The sequence below is a fragment of the Alnus glutinosa genome, chromosome 14 (genome assembly GCF_958979055.1).
Source record: "Alnus glutinosa chromosome 14, dhAlnGlut1.1, whole genome shotgun sequence".
In the NCBI taxonomy this organism is placed as follows: Eukaryota; Viridiplantae; Streptophyta; class Magnoliopsida; order Fagales; family Betulaceae; genus Alnus; species Alnus glutinosa.
The window spans coordinates 16334706-16356134 of record NC_084899.1 but is presented as its reverse complement, the minus strand read 5'-3'; the positions used below and the strand labels follow the sequence as shown (position 1 = coordinate 16356134).

General features: G+C 37.5%; 1 protein-coding gene across 1 annotated transcript; it reads right to left on the bottom strand.

The window, feature by feature from the left end:
* Positions 1–15776: 15776 nt before the first annotated feature.
* Positions 15777–18534, bottom strand: LOC133857049 (G-type lectin S-receptor-like serine/threonine-protein kinase LECRK3). The gene has a single exon (XM_062292154.1). It carries the CDS (start codon positions 18314–18316, stop codon positions 15959–15961), a length of 2358 nt encoding a protein of 785 aa, XP_062148138.1. The 5' UTR covers positions 18317–18534; the 3' UTR covers positions 15777–15958.
* Positions 18535–21429: the final 2895 nt, after the last annotated feature.

Genomic DNA, 21429 nt, shown 5'->3' with positions numbered 1-21429 from the left:
CACCATGATATCAGCCCAAAAGACATTTCGCTCAGCAATGACTGTGCGGTCCATGATCTTGGCCTGAATTGCAGCCCTATCTTCCACAAGCCTCTGACGGACCCTGCGGGGTGGACTGCCTGCAGATATGATTCTGCAAAAGATCCAACAAGAATTTTGCCAAAAAAAATATTCCAAAAATATTCTTGTTAGGATAACAAAAATTTGGCAGAATAACAGCAGTAAAAGGACTTGTGTAAAAATAAAGACAGAGTAAGATCACAAGAAAGTCCAAGGAATTTTAACATGGCAGCTATATGCATCTCATATTAAAGAAAAATAACATTCTAACAATTTAAAAAAAATTGAAGAGAATAAGACTAGAAAAATACCTGAAATATGACAGGAATATGCAAAAAGCCAAAAACCTTAAAGCCAACTAACTCACAAGCAGCCAAAAGAAAACATTTGTGGGGTAGAGAGTGAATGCGGCGAGCAGGGGTTTTTATAGCCTTTGTAGGGTCCCCGTCTGAACGGTGGATTGATGAAGTCCGGACGCTTGCTGCCTCGGAAAGGAGCAGACTGGTCGCGTGCGTCCGGACGATATAAAGAAGCCGTCCGGATGATGAAACCAACGCGCGTCCGGACGTACGACACGGATCGTCCGGACGACAAGGCTCCAGCTTGGTCTGGACTCCAAAATTGAACCGTCCAAACGACTGTACCCTACCCATCCGAACGCCTAGGGAGACCACCCGGACGCTCTACACTGAAACACCAGCAAACTGAGGAAAATTTTACAGAGATCAAATTTTCTCAAGTCAGTGTTTGAATACGCATGCATAATCAACTGATAACACAATCAGAGAGCATCTCAAAACTACACAGAGATATGAAAGAAGGTTGAGATTTCAATTAGCACAAATAATTTTTCCTGATCACAGAAAATCCAAATAGGCAACTCAACTCAAGCAATGCGTGTGTGTGTGGATACTCTTTTCCCATAAGGTATGCCTTTCCAAGACATGACAAAGAGCAACTAGATTTTCTAGATACGAGAGAAAATCAGCGACAGATTAGCCAAAAGTCAAACCTTATAACTTGCTAGGGCCTAGTCACCCTCATCTGATACACTCCCCCTAAGATACAACACATATTTTGTTTTACTTGTACCATATAGGACAAGGTAAATTTTTACTTGCTCATAGAGGGCAAGGTAAATGTAAGCGCATAAGTAATGATTAAACAATTTAAAGCACATAACTTTTTATGAATTACTGCTCGAATCTTATGGTACTGCAAACTGTAGGGAGTGCTAGAGTTTCTAGGTGCTAGGTTCAACTAGCATGTGGTCAATTTGGTCATCTTATCAAGGACCTCTTCTCTTATCCAAAATTTCCAAAAGTAAAAAGTCAGAGAAGGAAAGATGTACCTTTAGGGGAGCCCGGGATAACGCACTTTTTCATCGCATGAAGAAAGAAGCTATCATACTTTTACATAAACAGGAAAAACACTTGGCTAATATAGTCAAAACTCTCAAATATATCTAAGCATATTTAATCAATGCACACTGAATTGAGATATCAAGCAAGAATACATGCAACATCTAATAAGCCAAAAGAGAAAAATCCTGCAAATTCTCCCCATATTTTTGTTTTATTAAAGAAAAAACAAAAACAATAAGCAATATGGAAAAGACATCATATGCTAAGGTACAATCAAACCTGTGTACGCTCAATGATGCCACTACAGAAAAACAGTCGCTCGACCTACTTTTTCTGTCTTCCCAAAAAAAAATGCCTGCATAGTTTTCTCAAGAAACAAAGGGGGCAAATACAACTGGTTTCTAGATTGCATATAACAATATAACAAATAAAATGAGCAATTAAACCCGATGCCATAGGATTAGGAACTGAATCTTAGGCATGAACACCCGAGTCTGCTAGGTGTGCCTGTTCCCCCTCATGGGGTAATTGTTCTTCTAGACCCAAGCCTGCCTTCCAGAGGGTGATTGCTGGCAGGACTGCATCATCCACTCTATCATGTTCTGCATCCAGATGGGAGGCTCACTGTAGTGTTGCTCTTCTTGAGGCCTTCTAAACTACTTGGGTTTGTTCTTGTAGGTGCCCTTGTGATAGGCTGGTACAAACCACTGTTGAGGCCGCTAATGAGACCAAGGGGCTTGATATTGAGTCCTTGGTGCTTGGTGAGGTGCCTGATGCCATGGAGTCCGATGCTGAGCTGTAGGTCTAGTGCCATAATGAACTTGTCTGGGCACTTCTTTCTTGACTCTGGTTTTTTCTGCTTTCAGGAGGGAGCACTGAGGATGAACATGCCCACTTAAACCGCAGTGGTGGCATATAGGAGGTCTTCTGATGGAATGAGGCTCCTGAGTGCCTGGAACATCACCATTGACCTTGTCCTTCCCTTTATCTTCAACAGTGGGAGGAGGCTCTGAGACTGTAGGCTTCATAAACACAGTCTTTGAGGAAGAGGGAGCATCAGAAGATGGAGCTACATACCCGAGACCAGTCTTGTCAGTTGGGCTCTTCTGGATGAATAGCATACAAGTCAGCTTCTCATCGGTAACTCTTTCTAGCTGGAGTTGTGTCTCTAATAGCTTTTCCTCGAGCTCTTGTACTTTAAGCAGCAATGAACTCTTCTCGGTCTGCAAACTGGTAAGATCATTCAGGTGCTGCTTTCAGCCTTCCCTCAGCTTCTCATATTCTATGTAGAGTGTCTTGTAGGCCTCTTTGAGCTCTTCCTCATTTTCACTATGCTCCGAGTAATATGAGTCTTCTTCTTCAACATGTGGGGCTACAAAGGCCATAAACTTTTCAGACTCTGGAGCTTCTTCTTCTGACTCGTCACCGAGAGTCACATTGTATGCCTTCCCCTTGCCCTTTTTAAGATTCCCGCAATCGGCCCGGATATGCCCAAAGCCTGAGCATTCAAAACATCGGGGTCCTCTGGGATCTTTCTTATCTTCTTCCTCAGGTTCAGCTTCTTTGGGAGATTTCTTCATTCTTTCAGAAAACTTCTTCTTGAACCGATCGTCTTTCATTAGTCTTATGAAATTTTTGGCTAACATAGCCACAGCCTTATCTTCATCCTCAAAGTCATCTTCAGATGATGCTTCTACCTTCTTCTTGGAAGCCTTTAGAGCAATGGTCTTCAACTTCTTGACCGGGGGCAGGGACAGCTTATATGTTTGAAGAGATCCTACCAGCTCTTCAATCTTCATCTCCTCAAGATCCTTGCTTTCTTCAATGGTGGTTACTTTAATTCTGAAACGCTCAGGCAAAAATCTTAGAATTTTTCGGATGAGTTTTACATCCGAGATAGGTTTCCCAAGACTCACCATGGAGTTTCTAAGGTCACTTATCTTGGAGTAAAACTCTCCAAAAGTCTCATCTTCCAACATCTTAATTTCTACAAATCTTGAAGTCAACATTTGAAGTTTGGCAAATTTAACTAATTTAATGCCTTCATATGTTGTTGCCAAGATTTGCCATGCTTCTTTGGCTGATTCACAGTTTGAAATTTTGGTGAATTCAGAGGGAGAAAGTGCTTGGCATAGAGCATGGAGGGCTTTATCATTGGAAAGTTGGGCGTTTTTCAGAGGGACTGTCTCGGGAGTTGCATCCTCTGGTTTAGTCTAACCAGAGTCAACAATATTCCAATAGTCAATAGATTTTAAAAAGAATCGCATCCGAGCTTTTCAATAGCCATAGTTCGAACCATCGAAGGTAGGAACAAAATTAAGAGTTTGAGACATAGTAGGAAATAGAAGTCAAAAATAAATGACACTCAAGAATTTAATCTTCTCAGAGTGTACCAAGCTCTGATACCAATTGAAAATAGAAATTGACTTCAAAAATAAAGTGTGCGTGCACAAGTGTCAACAAAAATTAAAACACAGAGGAAAATAAATGACACACAGATTTTTGTTGACGAAATGGAAACTCAATTAAGAGAAAAACCACTCCGGGGTAGCCAAACCCAGGAATTTCACTATTCAGAAGACATAGCTAGATACAAGACAGTAACACTCACATTAACCCGATGCAGTGGTCGTATCTTGATCTCTGACGTGTAACCTAACACGAATGCTTCCCAACCAGGTCTCCTACCTGAAGGGGTCTTCAATGGAATCCTTTATCTTAGAGCCGACCTTTAAGATAGATGATGAGTGCAAAATAGTATGTAATTTGACCTCTTAATTTACATTAGTTAATCCTTTTGGCTTTGTTATTTTCTAATATTTTTTGTTAGTTTTAGTGTCTTGGTGTTTTGCAGGTCTTTGAGAGAAAATTGTGGTATTTTCGTGGATTTACAAAGAAAAGAAATATTGGGGAGAATAAAATGTAAATGAAGAGAAAATAATTATTTTTGTCTTCACCTGATTTTGGACCACCAAGCTTTAATTTCTTTTCGTGAAAGTGCAAATCAATTTCTAGACTTGTGGGGACCGAATCAAGCACACATCTCCCTCCATAATGGGTAGCACACGATTTTCTCTAAGAAAGAGAGTGTCAAATTTATTTCCATACTGAGCTGGATTTGATTTCTTTCCAAGAAAAAGCAGCTTCATGCGCCAATTAATTGGCAACACAAACGAAGGTGGGAGGCGCTACAGCAAGTCAGATTTGGCCTTACACGTTGTCGTTCCTTATTTGGCAGCACACTAGGACGTGCATTTGAAGACGCGATTTCTCTCCAAATTTGCAAGGCTCCGACACACATTCAACTTCAGGTGGGAGGCGCTACAGCAAGTCAGATTTGGCCTTACACGTTGTCGTTCCTTATTTGGCAGCGCACTAGGATGTGCATTTGAAGACGCGATTTCTCTCCAAATTTGCAAGGCTCCGACACACATTCAACTTCAGGATTTGCTGCACCAATTTGAAGGATTATTTCCATACCTGGAGCGCTGATTTCATGTGGGCCATGCACGTGAACTGGAGCAAAACAAGAAACACGATTTCTTTCCAAAACCTGCAGCACCGAATTGACCAAAAAAAAAAAAGACCCATGCAAGCTGAACTGGCAGCGCACTACAACAAATTCTGGAAGCACCGAACCACATGCATGCACACCATTCTCGTGAAACACAAGGTGGAAAAGACAAAAGACAAAGGAGACACATGCACGTCATTAATTCTCTTGAGCTGGCAGCAAAAGAAGAAATTTAAACCAAGGTCTTTCCATAGTAAAAAGGCAGCACACTGTATCCTTAATAAGGAAAAATAAATAAATAAATAATAACAGCACTGGCCGAACAGATTCTTCTCTTGTGAATCAGAGGTGTGCGCCGCAAGTTGTAGAGAAATCATGGGGGCAGAGGCGTCCTTTAGAGAGACAAATTTTATTGACCTAGTGGCACTAAAAACCCTAGGACTTGCCTATAAATATCACGCTTTTCTCTTGTTGGTGGGGTGGTAGAGGTGTGAGCCTCTCTTGGACATGGGCTGCTTAGCAACTTCCATTTTCTTGCACCATTTTCTTTTGCAAGTCTTTTATTGTTATTAGTATTTTATTTTATTTTTAATAAAATTTAGCATGTTGTTTTTAGTTATGAGAGGTTAATTTTTCAACTAAGGTTGAAGATGAAACCTCGCCATTGATTACTTTTACGTTCTTGTTATTTTATTATAAGCCCGAATTTTTTTTACCACTAAATTGGTCAAGTCCAAATTCAATCATTTGATTTATGTCTTTTGATTGAATGTTCATTTATTAAAATTGAATATTCATTGTGTTTCAACCGATGGATACATCGAATGATTTGATTGAAAGAGGATATCCATTGTGATTTGTTTGTCAAAACGGATACATTGGATGATTTAATTTCAATTGGGTATTCGTTGTGATTTATTTAATGGTTGGATTCATTGAATGATTTAATATGCATTTTCTTTGGGATTTTGAACAATTAATAAGGCATAACTTTTAATCGGGTGTATGAATAAAATACAAGAATGTGTTGTTTGATATGGCGAGGTGGATTCTAAAACCTTAATATTTTTTATTTTTTTTAATTGTTCTTATTCAATTTTTAATTTAGTTTGTTATTTTGCTTTATAAAAAAAATCTCAAAAACTCGGCACTAGGTTAAAATAGAATTAGTTTAAATAGAGATTAATTTTTGCAAAGCAATTCCCTGTGGAGACGATCTTGCACTTGCACACACACTATATTGCAAACGATTCGTGTGCTTGCGAGTATTAAAATTTGCACATCAATAGACTTCAGATGTAGCACAACAACAGTACACTTGGTAGGGCTTCAGAGGAAATATCACGTCTCTGAGCAGTTGTAGAATTCAATACCGAATTCTTGCAGTTCTCAATACCCAAGGGCATCTATTTTTAGGCTGAGGGCTCAAATGAGCATCAGGCAAAATATAGCTGGGCGCCGTCCGAACGGTGGACATGGGTCGTCCGGATGGACAACTGTGCGACAAGATTTTCTGAAAATTTCGCAGGGAAATCTTTCCTGTTTAAGAGCCTCGTCCGGACGGGATGACACATCGTCAGAACGGTCGCACGTCCGCTGCATCAAAATACCGGAGGGTGTCTGGACGGCTTGACCGAGCGTCCGAATGGTCAACTGCAACCGCCTTTCCAAAATAGGGCTAAAAGTTTCCATAACAAGGATGCGTCCGGAAGGTGTTGCCCTAGCGTCCGGATGGTTGCACTTCAGCTGCATGTAATTACCATAATAAGGCTTTGAGTGTCCGGATCCTGAAGGCTGATGTTCGGACGGTTGAACTGGTGCACGCAATTTTCATATATGAAGCTTGATCGTCCGGACCATGAAGACTTGCCTTATGGAGGACATCAGGATCACACATCGTCCGGACGGTAGCAGCCGTCTTCCCATAACTATGTCTTGAGGCAGAAACCCTTATGCTTGTCAACTATGAAGCTTGATCGTCCGGACCATGAAGACTTGCCTTATGGAGGACATCGGGATCACACATCGTCTGGACGGTAGCAGCCGTCTTCCCATAACTATGTCTTGAGGCAGAAACCCTTATGCTTGTCAAACACTGATTGGCATCCGGACCGTATAGCCACGTCGTTCGGACGGATTTGCTGGAACATTGGGATCTTCTCGAACTCTGAAGAGCATCTGGACGATTTGCCATTACGTCCAGACGGATGCAATCTTGAACTGTTTGAAGCTTCTAGACATTGATGGGCATCTGAACAGAAAGATCTCGTTGTCCGGACGGATGATGCTGGCTGATGAGCGTCCGGACGGAATACCACGTCGTCCGGACAGCTGATAGGGAACCAAAATAAACTTCAAAACTTCACAGAATCTTCTTGAAGAACATAGCTAAAGAGTAGACTCTGGATAAAGTAGCAACCTTGTGAAAGCAGCAACATTACATAGAAGTGATTTTGTCCAACAGAATGCAGTCAACACAAAAACTAACATTAAATTTAACACGAACCAAGTAATCACACCACGACAACAGCTTGAGAGGAAGTAGATCTTCACAATATTTCCCTAAATACTCTCTCTAAGCTATAGAGAATTCAATACCAAATTCTTGATTTTTTACATGCCTAGAGGCCTCTATTTATAGGCTCAGAAAACCTAAAACAACACTGATCGGGTTTCTCTAGGCAGCGTCCAGAAGGAAGCTTAGAGCGTCCGGCAGTCTTCTATGTACCCAGCTTTCCATTCTGCGCGTCATGTAATTTCATAATAAGGCCATGTCCAGACGGTGTTGCCCTAGCGTCCGTACGGTTGCACTTTATCTGCACGTAATTCTCATAATAAGGACCTCGTCTGGACGGATGTAGAATATATGCACGTAATTACCTTATCAGGGACCTAGGTGTCCAGACAGTTTTTCCCTAGGTCCAGACAATGCAGACTGTCTTCCACTCCATGTCTGCGAAGGAAGGTTGGATACATTTCAAACTCTGAGGATCATTTGGAAGTGTTGCCATAGAGTCCGGATGGATGCAACCTTGAACTGTTCTAAGCTTCATGACACTGAAGGGCGTCCAAACACATCGCTAGGTCATCTGGACGGAAACTTGGGATTTGACTTCTCCGACGGAAACAACATAGAATCTTTTTTGAACATTTTTGAAAAACCTTTTTGAAATGAAGACTCTGAATAAATGGCATCCCTGTTTATGAAAACAACATTACATAAAGTGATTTTGTCAACAGAATGCAGCCAACCAAAAACTATCACGACCGAAATAGAGACAAAGAGAAGAGAGAGCTTTCTCTTTCGTTTCTGTTTGCAGGCCGAATGGGGCAGATAGCTTTTCTTTGCTGTTTTGAACTACTGGCCGACAAAGTGGGAGGAAGAGTTAGAGTCTTATGGTAGCTCAATCAAAATAGAGGGGAAGATAAAAGGGTTTTACTTTTCTGTTTTAAGGAAGATAAAAGTTTGAAATACTCACTTGCTGTTGAGAAACATTAAGGAAGAGAGTTCTGGTTTTTTTTTTTTTTGTTTAAAAAGAAAAGTGTTGAAACCCTTGTTTCCTTTCTGTTTGACTGAATGAAAAACCTAGAGAAAGTCTCTCTGTATCTCTCAACCCTTTGAAAACTAGAAGCAAAAACTTCCTTAAACTCTCTTTCTCTCACGAGTTGCAGCTCTCAACAACTCTTCTTCTCTTTCTTTCTCTCGACTACAGAAAAGAAAAAGAATGAAGAAACTCCCCTTTCTCTTTCCCTCAAATAGCAACCCACTTCTTTCTAAAACAAGAAAGAAGAACTCTCACTTCTTCTCCTTTCTAACGGTAGTAAGTGTGCTTAAAAAATAAAAGCACAAACTCAAATAACCCTATGTCTCTCTCTCGGGAAAAACAAGAAAATGAAAGAAAAAGGAAAAGAAGGCTCCCATCTCCCTATCTCTTTCCCGGCCAAATAGAGAGCAAGCTCTCTCTCTCTCTCTCTCTCTTTCTCTCTCTCTCTCTATTCTCTTCTCTTCTCTCTATTTTTTCATTGGGCCACACATCTCTTTTAACATGAAAGAGAAAAAGTTCTCTCTCAACTATATGTTCTTTGACTAGGGTAATAGGAAAGAAAGAAGAAGTCTCACTTTCTCCCTTTCTCTGTGACTTTCTCCCTCTTTGTCATAGCCAATAAAGAAAAAAAAATGAAAGAACTCTCTCTCCCTGTTTCGGCTTGCAACAGAAAAAGGAAAATAGAAAAGCCCTTTTTGTCTCGGCCGATCTATGTGCAACTAAGGGGTTTATATTCCTGCTTTTGTTCCAGGAGCTTTTGGTGAGCCTCTTAATAAGCTTAGATTATAGTTTTGTGATTTTAAAGTTTTTAAATTATATCTAATGTTTTAATGTTGTGTTTAAAATAGGATTTTCAAAGTGGCTTATTTAATTAATAAAATACGCAGTTATAATGCCCGAATAAAATAGAGTATTTTATAAAAGCGTCGTTACGCTGCCCAAAATTCTAAAAACATTTTTAAGCATTAGTTACAGTAATGCCGTTATTCTGCCCAAATTTTATAAGATAAAGATTATTTATAGTTATGCCATTGTTCTATCCATTTATTCTTAAAATATAAAACTCATTATTTTACATTAGTGAGGTCACTATGTCAATTTTGTTCAAAAATACATAAGATTTTTAAATACCAATGTCGTTACAATGCCCATGTTAATTTAAAATTGTTTTGGACATTAGTTAATAAATGACGTAATAATATTCACATGAAATATTTGGTAATATAATCGACCTAATTTTATATGCCGTTATAATGTCCAAACATTGAGAAATTATATTAAGTTATTTAGAAATCAGAAGCAATAATAGGAAATTATGTTAAGTGATTTAGAAGTCAAAAGCAATAAAAGTATTAAAATAGGTTTCTTAGTATCTTATACTAATGCACTACCATATGTACAAAATTGTATGACAGTGTGTGGAAACCCTTTGGAAGCAAAAAACTGTAAATATTAATTACTTACTGAAAGTAATGATGATTACCACAATATTGTGATTTCAGATTTATTTAATTGTATGCGTATGAATGGAATTTGCATATTTTGCTTTGATTATTAACAAAGCTGGCGGACACAAGGCCCACAGTGGGAGCACAAGGCCCCTAACAGAAACAAATAAGCTTTATAGTTAAAAGAGCACAAGGCTCCAAGACAATACGTTAACTAAGCACAAGGCTATAATGAGAGGAGTGCAGAAGAAAATAATTTAAACTGTGCATATAAAACTATCATTACATTGCGTATTTTTAAATAAATCAATAATCATTATATTATTGAAAACAGTTGACTCACTTGATTATAGTATGAGATTGTGATGAGAACCACAATCACATAAATGTTTATGCAGGACAGGAGAAAGGTCAGGACTGTCAGGGTCATTATGCCAATCTTGATATTTATGAATGAAACTTTTACGTATTTCTTTTAATATGTAATATTCTATATGATGGTTTGTATTAAGTTAAAATAATGGTTACATAATATCAATGTCGCATGTAGCACATATGTTAATGCTTTATGTGTATTTATTATGTAAGAACATGTTATTTACATTTATTTATATATTAAGGTAATTCAATCAGCTCTGATGTGTTATATTCCCAAGTCTATAAGAAAAATATATATATTCCACTGCAAGATTTTATCATCTTTGATGTTGTAATGTCACGTGGATTATTAGATATAACTACTTACGCATTTTTGTAAAAGACGGGGTGTTACATTAAATCAGATGATAGAATATATAAGTACAAGCCAAGGTTGGTAGCTATAAGCTACAAGTAAAAGCAAGTTGATTATTTAATACTTATTTTCTAGTTATTACAATTTCATCTATAGAATGTTATTTGTCACTGCTTTTATTTATAAACTTGTTGTACATGAAATGGAGGTCACAATTATTCTTCTAAATGGTGAAGAGATTAATATGGAGCAGCCTGAGGGACTTGTAATTTCCGATCAAGAACACAAAGTGTTCAAATTGGTTAAATCCTAGTTTGATTCAAGCAAGCTCCTAAATAATGGCATGAAATGTTTGACAAGGTGATCTTGTCTAATGCATATTTAATTAATGGTGCAGGTAAACGCATAGCAAATTTTATAATAATGAAGTTGTCATTATTTGTTTATATATATTGATGACATACTTAGTTTTTTTTTTTTTTTGGAATAAAGAAACCATTCATTATAATATGAGACCCAAAAAGTCAGTCAGTGATTAGGGGTACAAAGACTCCCTTAGAGACTAGATCCTGACTTGAAAGCAACTATCTAAGCAGATAGACAACAGTAAAAGCTTCTCTTTACACATGAGTTCCACTAGAGGAGATAAGAGAGTACAAATTATGTTCTAAAAATAGCCAATATAGTTCAGTTTAGATCTAAAATCTACCAGAGCAAGCTGCAAAGGGTGACAACGGAACAAAAACTTAAAAAACATAACATAACAAAAACTAAAACAACACTGACTGGCTGAGATGAGCACAGGGAATCGCTGATGATAGCGCATTTAAACCACGCGCCCTCACTATAAGACCTCTCTCCATTAGAGAACCACTGGGAACCGCTAACGTAGAACTGGAAGAGATGGTGGGGCCATCACGCACCGACAAGTGAGGTGTACTCGTTGGCGCGTGCACACCATACTCCGGTGCGCGAATGGCTAGGGAGAGTGAGCCTGGTGGTGACAGAGGCGGAGGACGACTGCCAATACCATGGAGAGGTGCGTGTCATGCAAAGAGTGACATGGAAGCATAAATCTAGCTTCAAAGATGCAGCCTGAAAACTAAACTAAAATTATCGAGAGACATGTTTTCTTCCACTGGGTGGTCGATGGCGCCTTACCCATGGAACCCAACAGTAAATTGAACACCTCAAACTCTCAATCCTTCGAAGGATTAGAGAATAATATCTTCACCTCTTGGTTTCACAGATCGACACCGAGAGAGAAGAAAAAATAGCAGCCTAAGACTTACCAAAAACTAGGGACGAAAAACAAATAGAGGGTCGGGGGGCAAGCCCCCTCCCCCTCTCAAACCAGAAAAAATGAAAGCCTCCTGGGCGGCTAGGATTTTCTTGAGAGAGAGGGATGAGAGAAATTTCTGGTTGTTAACATGACTTGCCTAGTTTTTGAACTAGCATTGATGTTGTGGATTAAGCTAAAAGAGTTTTTGCATCTAATTTTGATATGAAATAAATGGGTAGAACTAATGTCATATTGGCCATTAAAGTTCTAAGAGATAATGAGTACATTATTTTATCTCAGATACATTATGTTGGAAAGATACTTAAAATATTTGAGCACTTTGATCATCCACCTATGTCTACACCATATAATTTAAAATACATTGGGTAAAGAATCACGGTGACGGTGTATTGCAAGCAAAATATACACAATTCATTGGTAGCTAGATATTTTGACAAACTGTAAACGCCCTGATATTGCATATGTTGTTGGCATGTCGAGTAGATATACTTATAATCATGGTGTTAATTATTGGGATGCTATCTCTAAATTTTTGAGATACCTAAAGGAAACAATTAATTTTGGTTTGTCATACTGTGGATATTATCCTTTATTGAAAGGATATTGTGATGCTAATTGAATTTATGATTTAGATAAGCTAAAGCTTTTATGTGGCTATTTGTTTACTCCGGCCGAATGGGCTATCTCTTGGAGTTCCTCAAAACAGACTTGCATAGCAAGGTTTAGTATAGAGTTAGAGTTAGTTGCCTTGGAAAAGGTAAGAACTGAAGATGAATGGCTAAGGAGCCTATTAATTAATTAATTTGCCTATATATACTAATTCAGTTCCACTTGTGTTTTGATTGTGATTGATAGGTTGTCATAGCTCGAGCAAAGAGTAAAATTCATAATTAGAAAAATGCCAAATATTGTGAGGTAGCTTATTAAGAACAATGCAATTTCCATGGAATTTGTACGGTCAGAAAGGAATCTAGCAGATCCTTTGACCAAGCTACTAGCAAAAAGGCTGGTGAGTGAAACATCGAGGGGGATAGGACTGATTCCTAAATTATGACACTGTGATTGATACCCAACCTCTGTGATTGGAGATCCCTTGAATGAGATTTAATGAGATTTAATGAGAAACGAAGTCACAAGTAATCATGGTAAGGTACTGCCATTCTATGTTTATCCATTATCTTGTTGAGAAGATAGTGATAAGTCCATCCCTACAGTATAAGACAGTACAAGATGCAAAATTGTCAAGGATGAGTTTAAAACTCTTAATAGATCCATAGTCCCTACTTGTTGGGATGGGGTGTACTCTGCACACACTCTTGATGGATGCCACCTATGTGAGCGTGGAGGTGGTGCTGCTTCCTATGAGACTTGGGTAAGTCTCTAGAACGCTCATGAAACTGAAGGGCACATGGCCTATATAAGGTGCCAACCCGCTATAGACCAACCCAAATTTTTTTTGGAGAAAGTTATGTGTGATAAGTTTTTTTAATTTGTGGATGTGGTTAAAAGAGTCTAACTCTGTCATAATTCATTAAGTTCCTATTTATTTATCCTAGGTGTAGTTAAAACTTTCGGGTACCATAACGATGCATACTTTCAATCTCATTTTTTTTTTAGTGTTTGTAACATGTAAGGGATGTTGTATCTGTTACAAACATTATTTCTTTTTAGAGGTATTTAAAACATGTTTCTCAATATGTTTATGAATTTTATGAAAAAAGAAAAATCAATTTTAATGATTTGGTCTTAAGTGTTTTGACCGTGTTTATTTTTTTCTTCTTAAAGAGTTTTGGCCGTTAGTCATAAAATCTCAAAATATAACCATTTGATCATTAAAACTTTGCACAATCATTGTGATTTTTTAACTGTTCAATCATTAAATTTTTATTTACAAGTTATTGACTAATTTTACCGTTGGTTATTTCATAGGTTGAAGATCAAGTCTTTAATGCATGGTCATAGGCTTTAAAATGATATTACTGTTATGACCATTTTTTACCTTTATTACATGTTCATTAATTTTAAAGAAAAACTTCTATAAAATTGAGGATTTAGTTTACACAAAAAAATATATATATATATAATCCAAAAAGTCTCGTACCTTTGAGTGAGCTTTCATTTTTGTTAAAGGCTGGTATTTCTAATAAATTTTTACCCTTGCTTTTAGAATGGTTGTTCCTCACTACTGAAGAGAGAGAGAGAGATTGAGTTTTTGCTTTCTGCTCAATTTTGCATCATCTTTGTACTCAATCTTTCAAACAAATCAAAGGGTTGTTCTATGGACCTTCGTTTTTTTATGTGTACCCTTAACAAAGGTAAATGGTGTACGTAGTTTAATCCTGAGAGGTTACATATCAAATGATCTAATCACACCGAGTTATATATTTCAAGAGGCACGAATCAACTTTTAAAGACAATGCTCTTATGTAATTTTATAGCATTATGAAACCTTTCCATACTCCACTTTTCATCTCTTGTATATTATTTATTTTATTGTTAATTTTTATATTAGTATTATTTTATTTCAACAAAAATTTTGTGCACCATCTCCAAAATTATTTCCAAGACTTATGTGGGGACAATCCCACGTGTATTTTAAAAGACACGGATTGTGTCTTTTATAAGGACCTAACAAGTGAAAGAAAGAGGAAAAAGAAAAGGAAAAGAAAAAGAAAAGGAAAATAGGTATCGGAGGACCGTTCAACAGCTCCGAGGATTGGAAAAGGAAATGAAAAAGAAAAGGAGGGCTGTCCAACAAAAAGAAAAGAAAAACAAAAAGGAAAAAAAAAAAAAGAATGACCGTTCTACAACTCAGGACTGTTTGAGGTCCGATGTTGACGAAAAAGAAAACATGTTTCTGACGACGAGAGTTACTTATTAACATGTGTTGATAGTTGGTTTTCCTCCCCAATTACTTAGTTGCCCATATTCACATGGTGAGATCTTTCTTTGTTGTTATTGTTGAAATCTATTTTTACAGTGATAAATTTATATTTAATCCAAGAATTAATGTTTGTATTCTTGGTGAGTTGGCAGCCTCTACATATTTCTCTAGAGAAGACACTGTAAACTTATTATCATTGATAGTGGAAGATTTAATTGGACTAAGTCTCATAGTTTTTCCCTTCACATTAGAGGATTTTTTACGTAAAAATCTTGATGTCTTGCTTATGACCGGGGTGTTTGGTTTATTTTTCACAACAATATCTTGAGTGAGTTTATTTTTTGGGTGCTAGTTTGACTATTAATTCACACATAAAGGGGTGTTAATTTCCATTACACGTGCCTCATTTGGTGTTTACCCCTATCACAAAGTAATCCTACTGTGTTATATAAACATGGTCTACCAGATCACTGTACACAAATACTATGGGCTTGTTTGGTAAGTAATTGGGTTGTGGAATATTTGTGTGTTGTGTAATAAAAAGTGATTGATGTGATATAAAATTTGGGAATGTTTTATAGAAAAGTGAAAAAGTTTTGTTTTGTAGTGAATTTTTTTATTTGAATAATAATACAAAATGATTGATGTGATATAAAAAGTGTAAAAAAGTTAGAATGTATTTTTTTGGAAGAAGTGAAAAAAAAAATAGAGGAAGTTTTCTTTTAGGGTTTGCGTTACTACTTCGACAAAGTTTACTTCTTAATTTTATGAGTAAGATTAGAAGTCACTCTTGTATTCTTTTTGTGTCCTTTCAATAATGATGTAGTTTTTAAAATTACAATTGTACTTTTAATTAATTATTATTAAATTTTAATCAAATAATGATTTTAAAAGCCACCTCATTATTAGAGTGACACAAGACAAATGCAAGAGTGACTCATTAAATTACTCTAATTTTATTGATGAAAGAAAAATACATGCATGTTTAACACGAAAGCTTACCCTAGCTTGCTCTGTGTATACCCCTCCGTGATGAGTGCAGGAAAATACATGAAGCAAATAAAAACTACAAGAAATCAGATACAATTTTTTATTGCAGGGGAAAGTTTACATGGACGTAGGAGCTGGACATGGAGGAAAAGATACCTCAGTTATCCCTTCTAACATCAAGAGGACACTTTTCATGGAAGGACGAAGAGCTGGTTCATCTTGAATACACCATAGTCCAACCTTAACCATATTCTCCAAGGTCGTCTTATCTACTTCTTCCCCGCGCACAATCTTATGCAACTCTCTCGCAACGAAGCATTTATAGATCCAAGTAGAAAGAATAATTTCATCGTCGTTTGATACGTCAAGATCCATGTTCCTTCTGCAACATAAAATTTCCAAGAGCACCATTCCATAACTGTAAACATCCGCTTTCACTGAAATTGGAGTGTTCTTATACCATTCAGGTGCTAAATACCCTCTTGTCCCTCTGATTCCTGTGAAGGTCCTAGTTTGATCTGGCATTAAGAATTTTGCGAGCCCAAAGTCAGAGATTTTGGCGGTCCAAAAATCATCCATAAGAATGTTTTGAGGCTTTATATCACAATGAATAATTGGGGCCTCGCACTCTTCATGTAGGTAGAGGATCCCTCTAGCAACATCCCTTGCGATTCTGACTCTCTCATCCCAATTTGGACGTCTCTCGGCTCTAAAAAGAAGATCCGCAAGGGAGCCATTGCTCATGTACTCGTAAACCAGAAGCCTTTTAGCGCCCTCGGCGCAGTAACCCAGCAAATGAACTAGGTTTCTGTGGTGGGTTCTCCCAATTGCTCGCATCTCTGCCTGGAACTCCCTTTCACCTTCTTCTACTAGTTTTTCTAGTCTCTTTACTGCAACAAGTCTTCTACCTTTGTATAGTGCCCCTTTGTAAACTGCTCCGAACGATCCCTTTCCTAACTCTTCTTTGAAGCCATTTGTTGCTCTTTTGAGCTCATTATATGAAAACAATCTCAATAAGACCTCCTCATTCAGGCCCAGGTTTCCATTTTCTAACAGCCTTCGGTACCTTAAAATTCGACCTTTGAAAACGGAAAGGCCGGAGATTGCGAGGGCAACACATGACAATGCAGTAAACCCAAAAGTCACAAGAAGAATTTGCACTATTGTTGTTTCACTGCGTACCTCGTTACTCTTAATTAGGCTTGTCATACCAATCTTAAAGATTGCCGTGGTCTCCACTTCTGTACTTCTTCTTACATATCTCAGCGGGAGACTTTGTTTGCTGCAAGACACACTATCGAACAGTGCCGCCCCACAATAGCAGTCTTCCAAACAAGACCTGCTGCATTCTTCCTTTGTCGACATTGGTTCCTTGGAATAAGGACGATCGCCCCAGTTCATATTATCCATCCTTTTGATGCTATATGAGGCTTCATTTTCTTTTCCACCTGTACATACTACTGCTTCCGAAAAGTTTCTCTCACAGCCAAGAGAACTGTCATTCGGATCTACGAAATCAGTCCCAGGAAGACAATGACAGTATGGTAGGTCGTCATTGAATGTGCAATAGCTATTGAGACCACAGAAACTTTTCACAACACATGGATCTTTCAACGCTTCCCATAAAGTTGATACATTGAAGTCGCCACTTTCATCATAGGCATGAGAATAGAGACGGAAAATTCCATCAGAATCAAGAGTAGAACGATATATTGTATTATTGTTGGGGGCCGAAGATGCGCTATTTTCATTCAAGATTTTACGTGTGTATGAATTAGTGCCGTTGATGATAAGCAGACTTCCTGTATTATTGAGATAAAGATGAAACTGGTAAAAATAAGCCCAAGTCTCTGAGCTCCAGTAAATATCTCCCTTGGTGTCTCCAGTGTTTGTTGGGGATAAAACAAGGTTTCCTTCAGCCTGCATCTTGAGATGAAACCGCGATCCGGTTGAGTGGTCAATCTTGGTTGAGCTGGAGAAGAGTTGACCTCCAGCAAACAGAGTCTGACCTCCTAAAATGGTGTCGGTAGGATGTTCAAAACTCTGCCAAACTTTGTTGGAATCCTTGTCATAGAGCACAAAATTGCCAGTGTCGAGAATGGCGGCATAGGAAACAGAACCTGTTGCATTAGGAATGAGTTTGTGTCGTCCTCGCTCAGTGCTCAACCAAAGCATACCACTCTTTGTAAAATCAAGCCTTGCATTCGAGGTGATCAGTGAATCATCAAGAATTGCCGTCCACACCACTGTTGTGTTGTGTTTACCCACCAACCAAATTCCTACAGCAAAGTCAGTAGCGCCCTGCAGCTGGTAGAACCCAAATGCAAATCGGCTAGAAGGAGAAAGCCATGAAGAGTTTTGAGTTGAGGGAGAGAGTGAAGAGCCCGGGCTTATATGGCTAGATTGCTTTGGTTGAGCTCTTCCGCCTGCAAAGGATATAAAAAGAAGGGAGAAAACAATGGATATGGTAGCCATTGGGTGTAAAAGAAAATGGTAGTGTATTGTTTTCTGTATTGAACTAATTAATATAGGCAAGAGAGATCAACATAGGCATTTCATGTTTTTTTGTATGAGATTTCGAATCCCACACTTGCTTTTCATTTTCTTCATCGCTTTGGACGGATTCACACATTTGATTTTCAGTTGACTGAGCCGTCACTGAGGGGTCAAGTCTTCTTATCACACAGTTCGTGGACGCTGTGTTTCACGAAAGTTGTTAGGACTTCTAGATGCACGTAGCGTACGTCCACGGTCGGACGATAGACAGATAGACGTCTTTATGTACGTGTTATCATAGCGCTAGCGGCAGATATTCTATAAGAGCATTGTTAATAGTCTTGTTAAAATAGTTAAAAGGTTATTTTGGTGGGATAATTTACTGAAAATACGTAAAAGTTACTATCAACGGTCTCACTATTATATATAACGTACAACCAAAAAAAAAAAAAAAAAAAATGTGAGCAAACAGTACTCACTATCGTCAAATCATTAAAAACCTAAAAAAATTTAGTCATTTCTCTCTTTTCACTCTTTTTTTTTTTTCTTTTTTTCCCGCACAACTTTGTTTCATTATGCAATGTTTTAGATTAAAAGCGTATTTTTTTTTTCTCTTAAACTACAATATTTTTACACTTTAGACATGCAATGCCGTACAAATTTTTTGTTCACGTATTCCAACATGTTTTGTAGAATTCGATGGTGCATGTTTGGATAGCATTTAATAAAGCTACTAAAAATACAATATTTTATTCATACAAAAGCTTTTATCTCTCCTCCCACACACCTTCTCTCTGTCTCTTCCTTCAAAAAAATTGTGTCACCATCCTTCAAGAAAAATGATTTTTACATAACATAAATGTGTAAAATATTTGCACAATAAGACTTATTGGTAGTACTCATGTATGTAGAACCAGTACGTAGGACCCACATACATCAATCTCACCACTATATCTTATTGCATCTTCGTTCTACTAAACAAACTAACTCACCTTCTTTCAACCTCCAATACCCAAACCTTCAAACGAAACCTTTTTTTTGTTTTTTTTTTTTCAATTGGAACTTGGTTCCAAGTTTCAAAGGTCCCCAAAACTGACGTTACATTCACAAACAAATCCTGAATTGCAACTGGTGGGTTGATTTCTTGAAGAACCCAGACAAGTACAAATCTCTTGAAGCTAAGCGATTATGGAACTTTTGTGCTTCTTGAAATCCCTGTGAAATGTATTTATGAATGTGTGGAATTATTGTTGAATCTTCACGATTAGAAAGAGGGGTTCCATGTGCTTGCAGGAGACAAAGAGTGGTCCATGGTTTTGGAGAAGATGGCGACGAGGAGAGAGAGATATAAAAGAGAAATGATTAAGGGAAAAAGGAAAAAGCATAAAGTAAATATATCTTTACTTTATTCTTTTTAAATGATTAAGAGAAAAAGGAAAAACAATAAGTAAAAAAATAAAAATAAATTAATATTTTAATAATATAGAAAAAAAAATGAAATAAAGCTATTATTAAATGTATTTAAATATAAAAGTAAAAAGTAATTTATTTCATAAATTTAGAAGAATAAAAAAACGTTGAGTGTCTACTACCGGTGCTTTAACAAGTTTCTTCATATTAACAGGTTTTATATGAAGAAAGCAATATCATTACCATGGGATCGCATGATGCTACTCTTTATATATATACTAAACTGTGGCATGTTTTTATTGAATTCTTTTCTTTTTTTTTTGTTTAATGTCTGCTACTTTAAAAGAAAAAATATATTAATTACTTAAAATATATTGCATTAGCCATTAAGAAGTTAATGAAAAAATTTCGCTTCACGTCAAATTAGGGTTGGTAATTTTTTACACGACCTACGAACTCGACACGGACACAACACGAAAATACAAGGTTTGGGTTTGGGATTATCGGGTTCGGCATAACACGATTATTTAAAAAAAAAAAAAAAAAAAAAAAGTCTCCAAAACCCTAGTTGCATCGCATGCCCACATCACTTTTCTTTTTACTTCACATTTTTCACGCGGCACGCCTCCTTGCTCCTTGGCTAACCTTCTTCACTTCACCTTCTACCGGCTGAAGGCACCAAGTGTCCAAGACATCAAGTCCTTCAACATCTTAATCAACGAGAACTAAAACACCAGGCATGCCATCGATGTGAACTACAGCCCGCGCCCTCGGTGGTCGACTAGGCGGTGCCGTTGATCAAGCACGACGAATTCGTCGAATTCTCCGACCCCCTGATCGGTTCTCGGATCCAACTGTCCAAGCTCAGTCGAACTTGCTCTACCTCGTGTCCTCTGTCCTCGTGGCCTGTGGGGTGAGCACTGAGCACGCGTTAACTAAACGTGTTCATCGGGTTCGTGTCATTTAACCCGGTTCATAATCGAGCCGTGTTCGGGTTACATATTTTAACCCGATTAATAATCGGGTCAGGTTCATGTTGGACTCGATTGTGTTATCGGGTCAATCGGGTTGACACGAACCCGACCCGCCAACCCAAATTGCCAAGCCTGCATCAAACCCATTTAAGGAAAGAAATGAAAGACAAATATATATATATACATACATATAGTCGGCGGTTATATAGTTGTAACACCTTCAAAACTAAATAATCACATTTACTTAATTTAGAGAGTTATTTGTAGTGCCTTCAAACTAATTAACTAGTAATTAATTGAAATCACTACACAATACTAATTATCAGAGTACACTATAAATGAAAGCCTAAATAAATTAACTAAGACAAACTAACATATATCCTTAAACAATACTATGTATCATCAATATATATAGACTCAAAGCTTCCAACCAAACATTATTATAGCGTTAACAACTAACATCCCTCCAAGCGAACTTGACAGTGCTACTCATTCACTCAACATCGATCTTCATCCCAATGATTTTTTTCACTTGATTGCTTGGCATCTTGTTAATTTTCAAAACACCGAGATGTTCCAAGGTGGAAAAAGTAACTACATAAGTCTACGACGTCGTAAATAGATTATCATATAGCTAGTTATGAAATGAGCCTTTAAGTATCAACTATAATCTTCTTTGATCATGCATGGATTTTTCATGAAAATGAT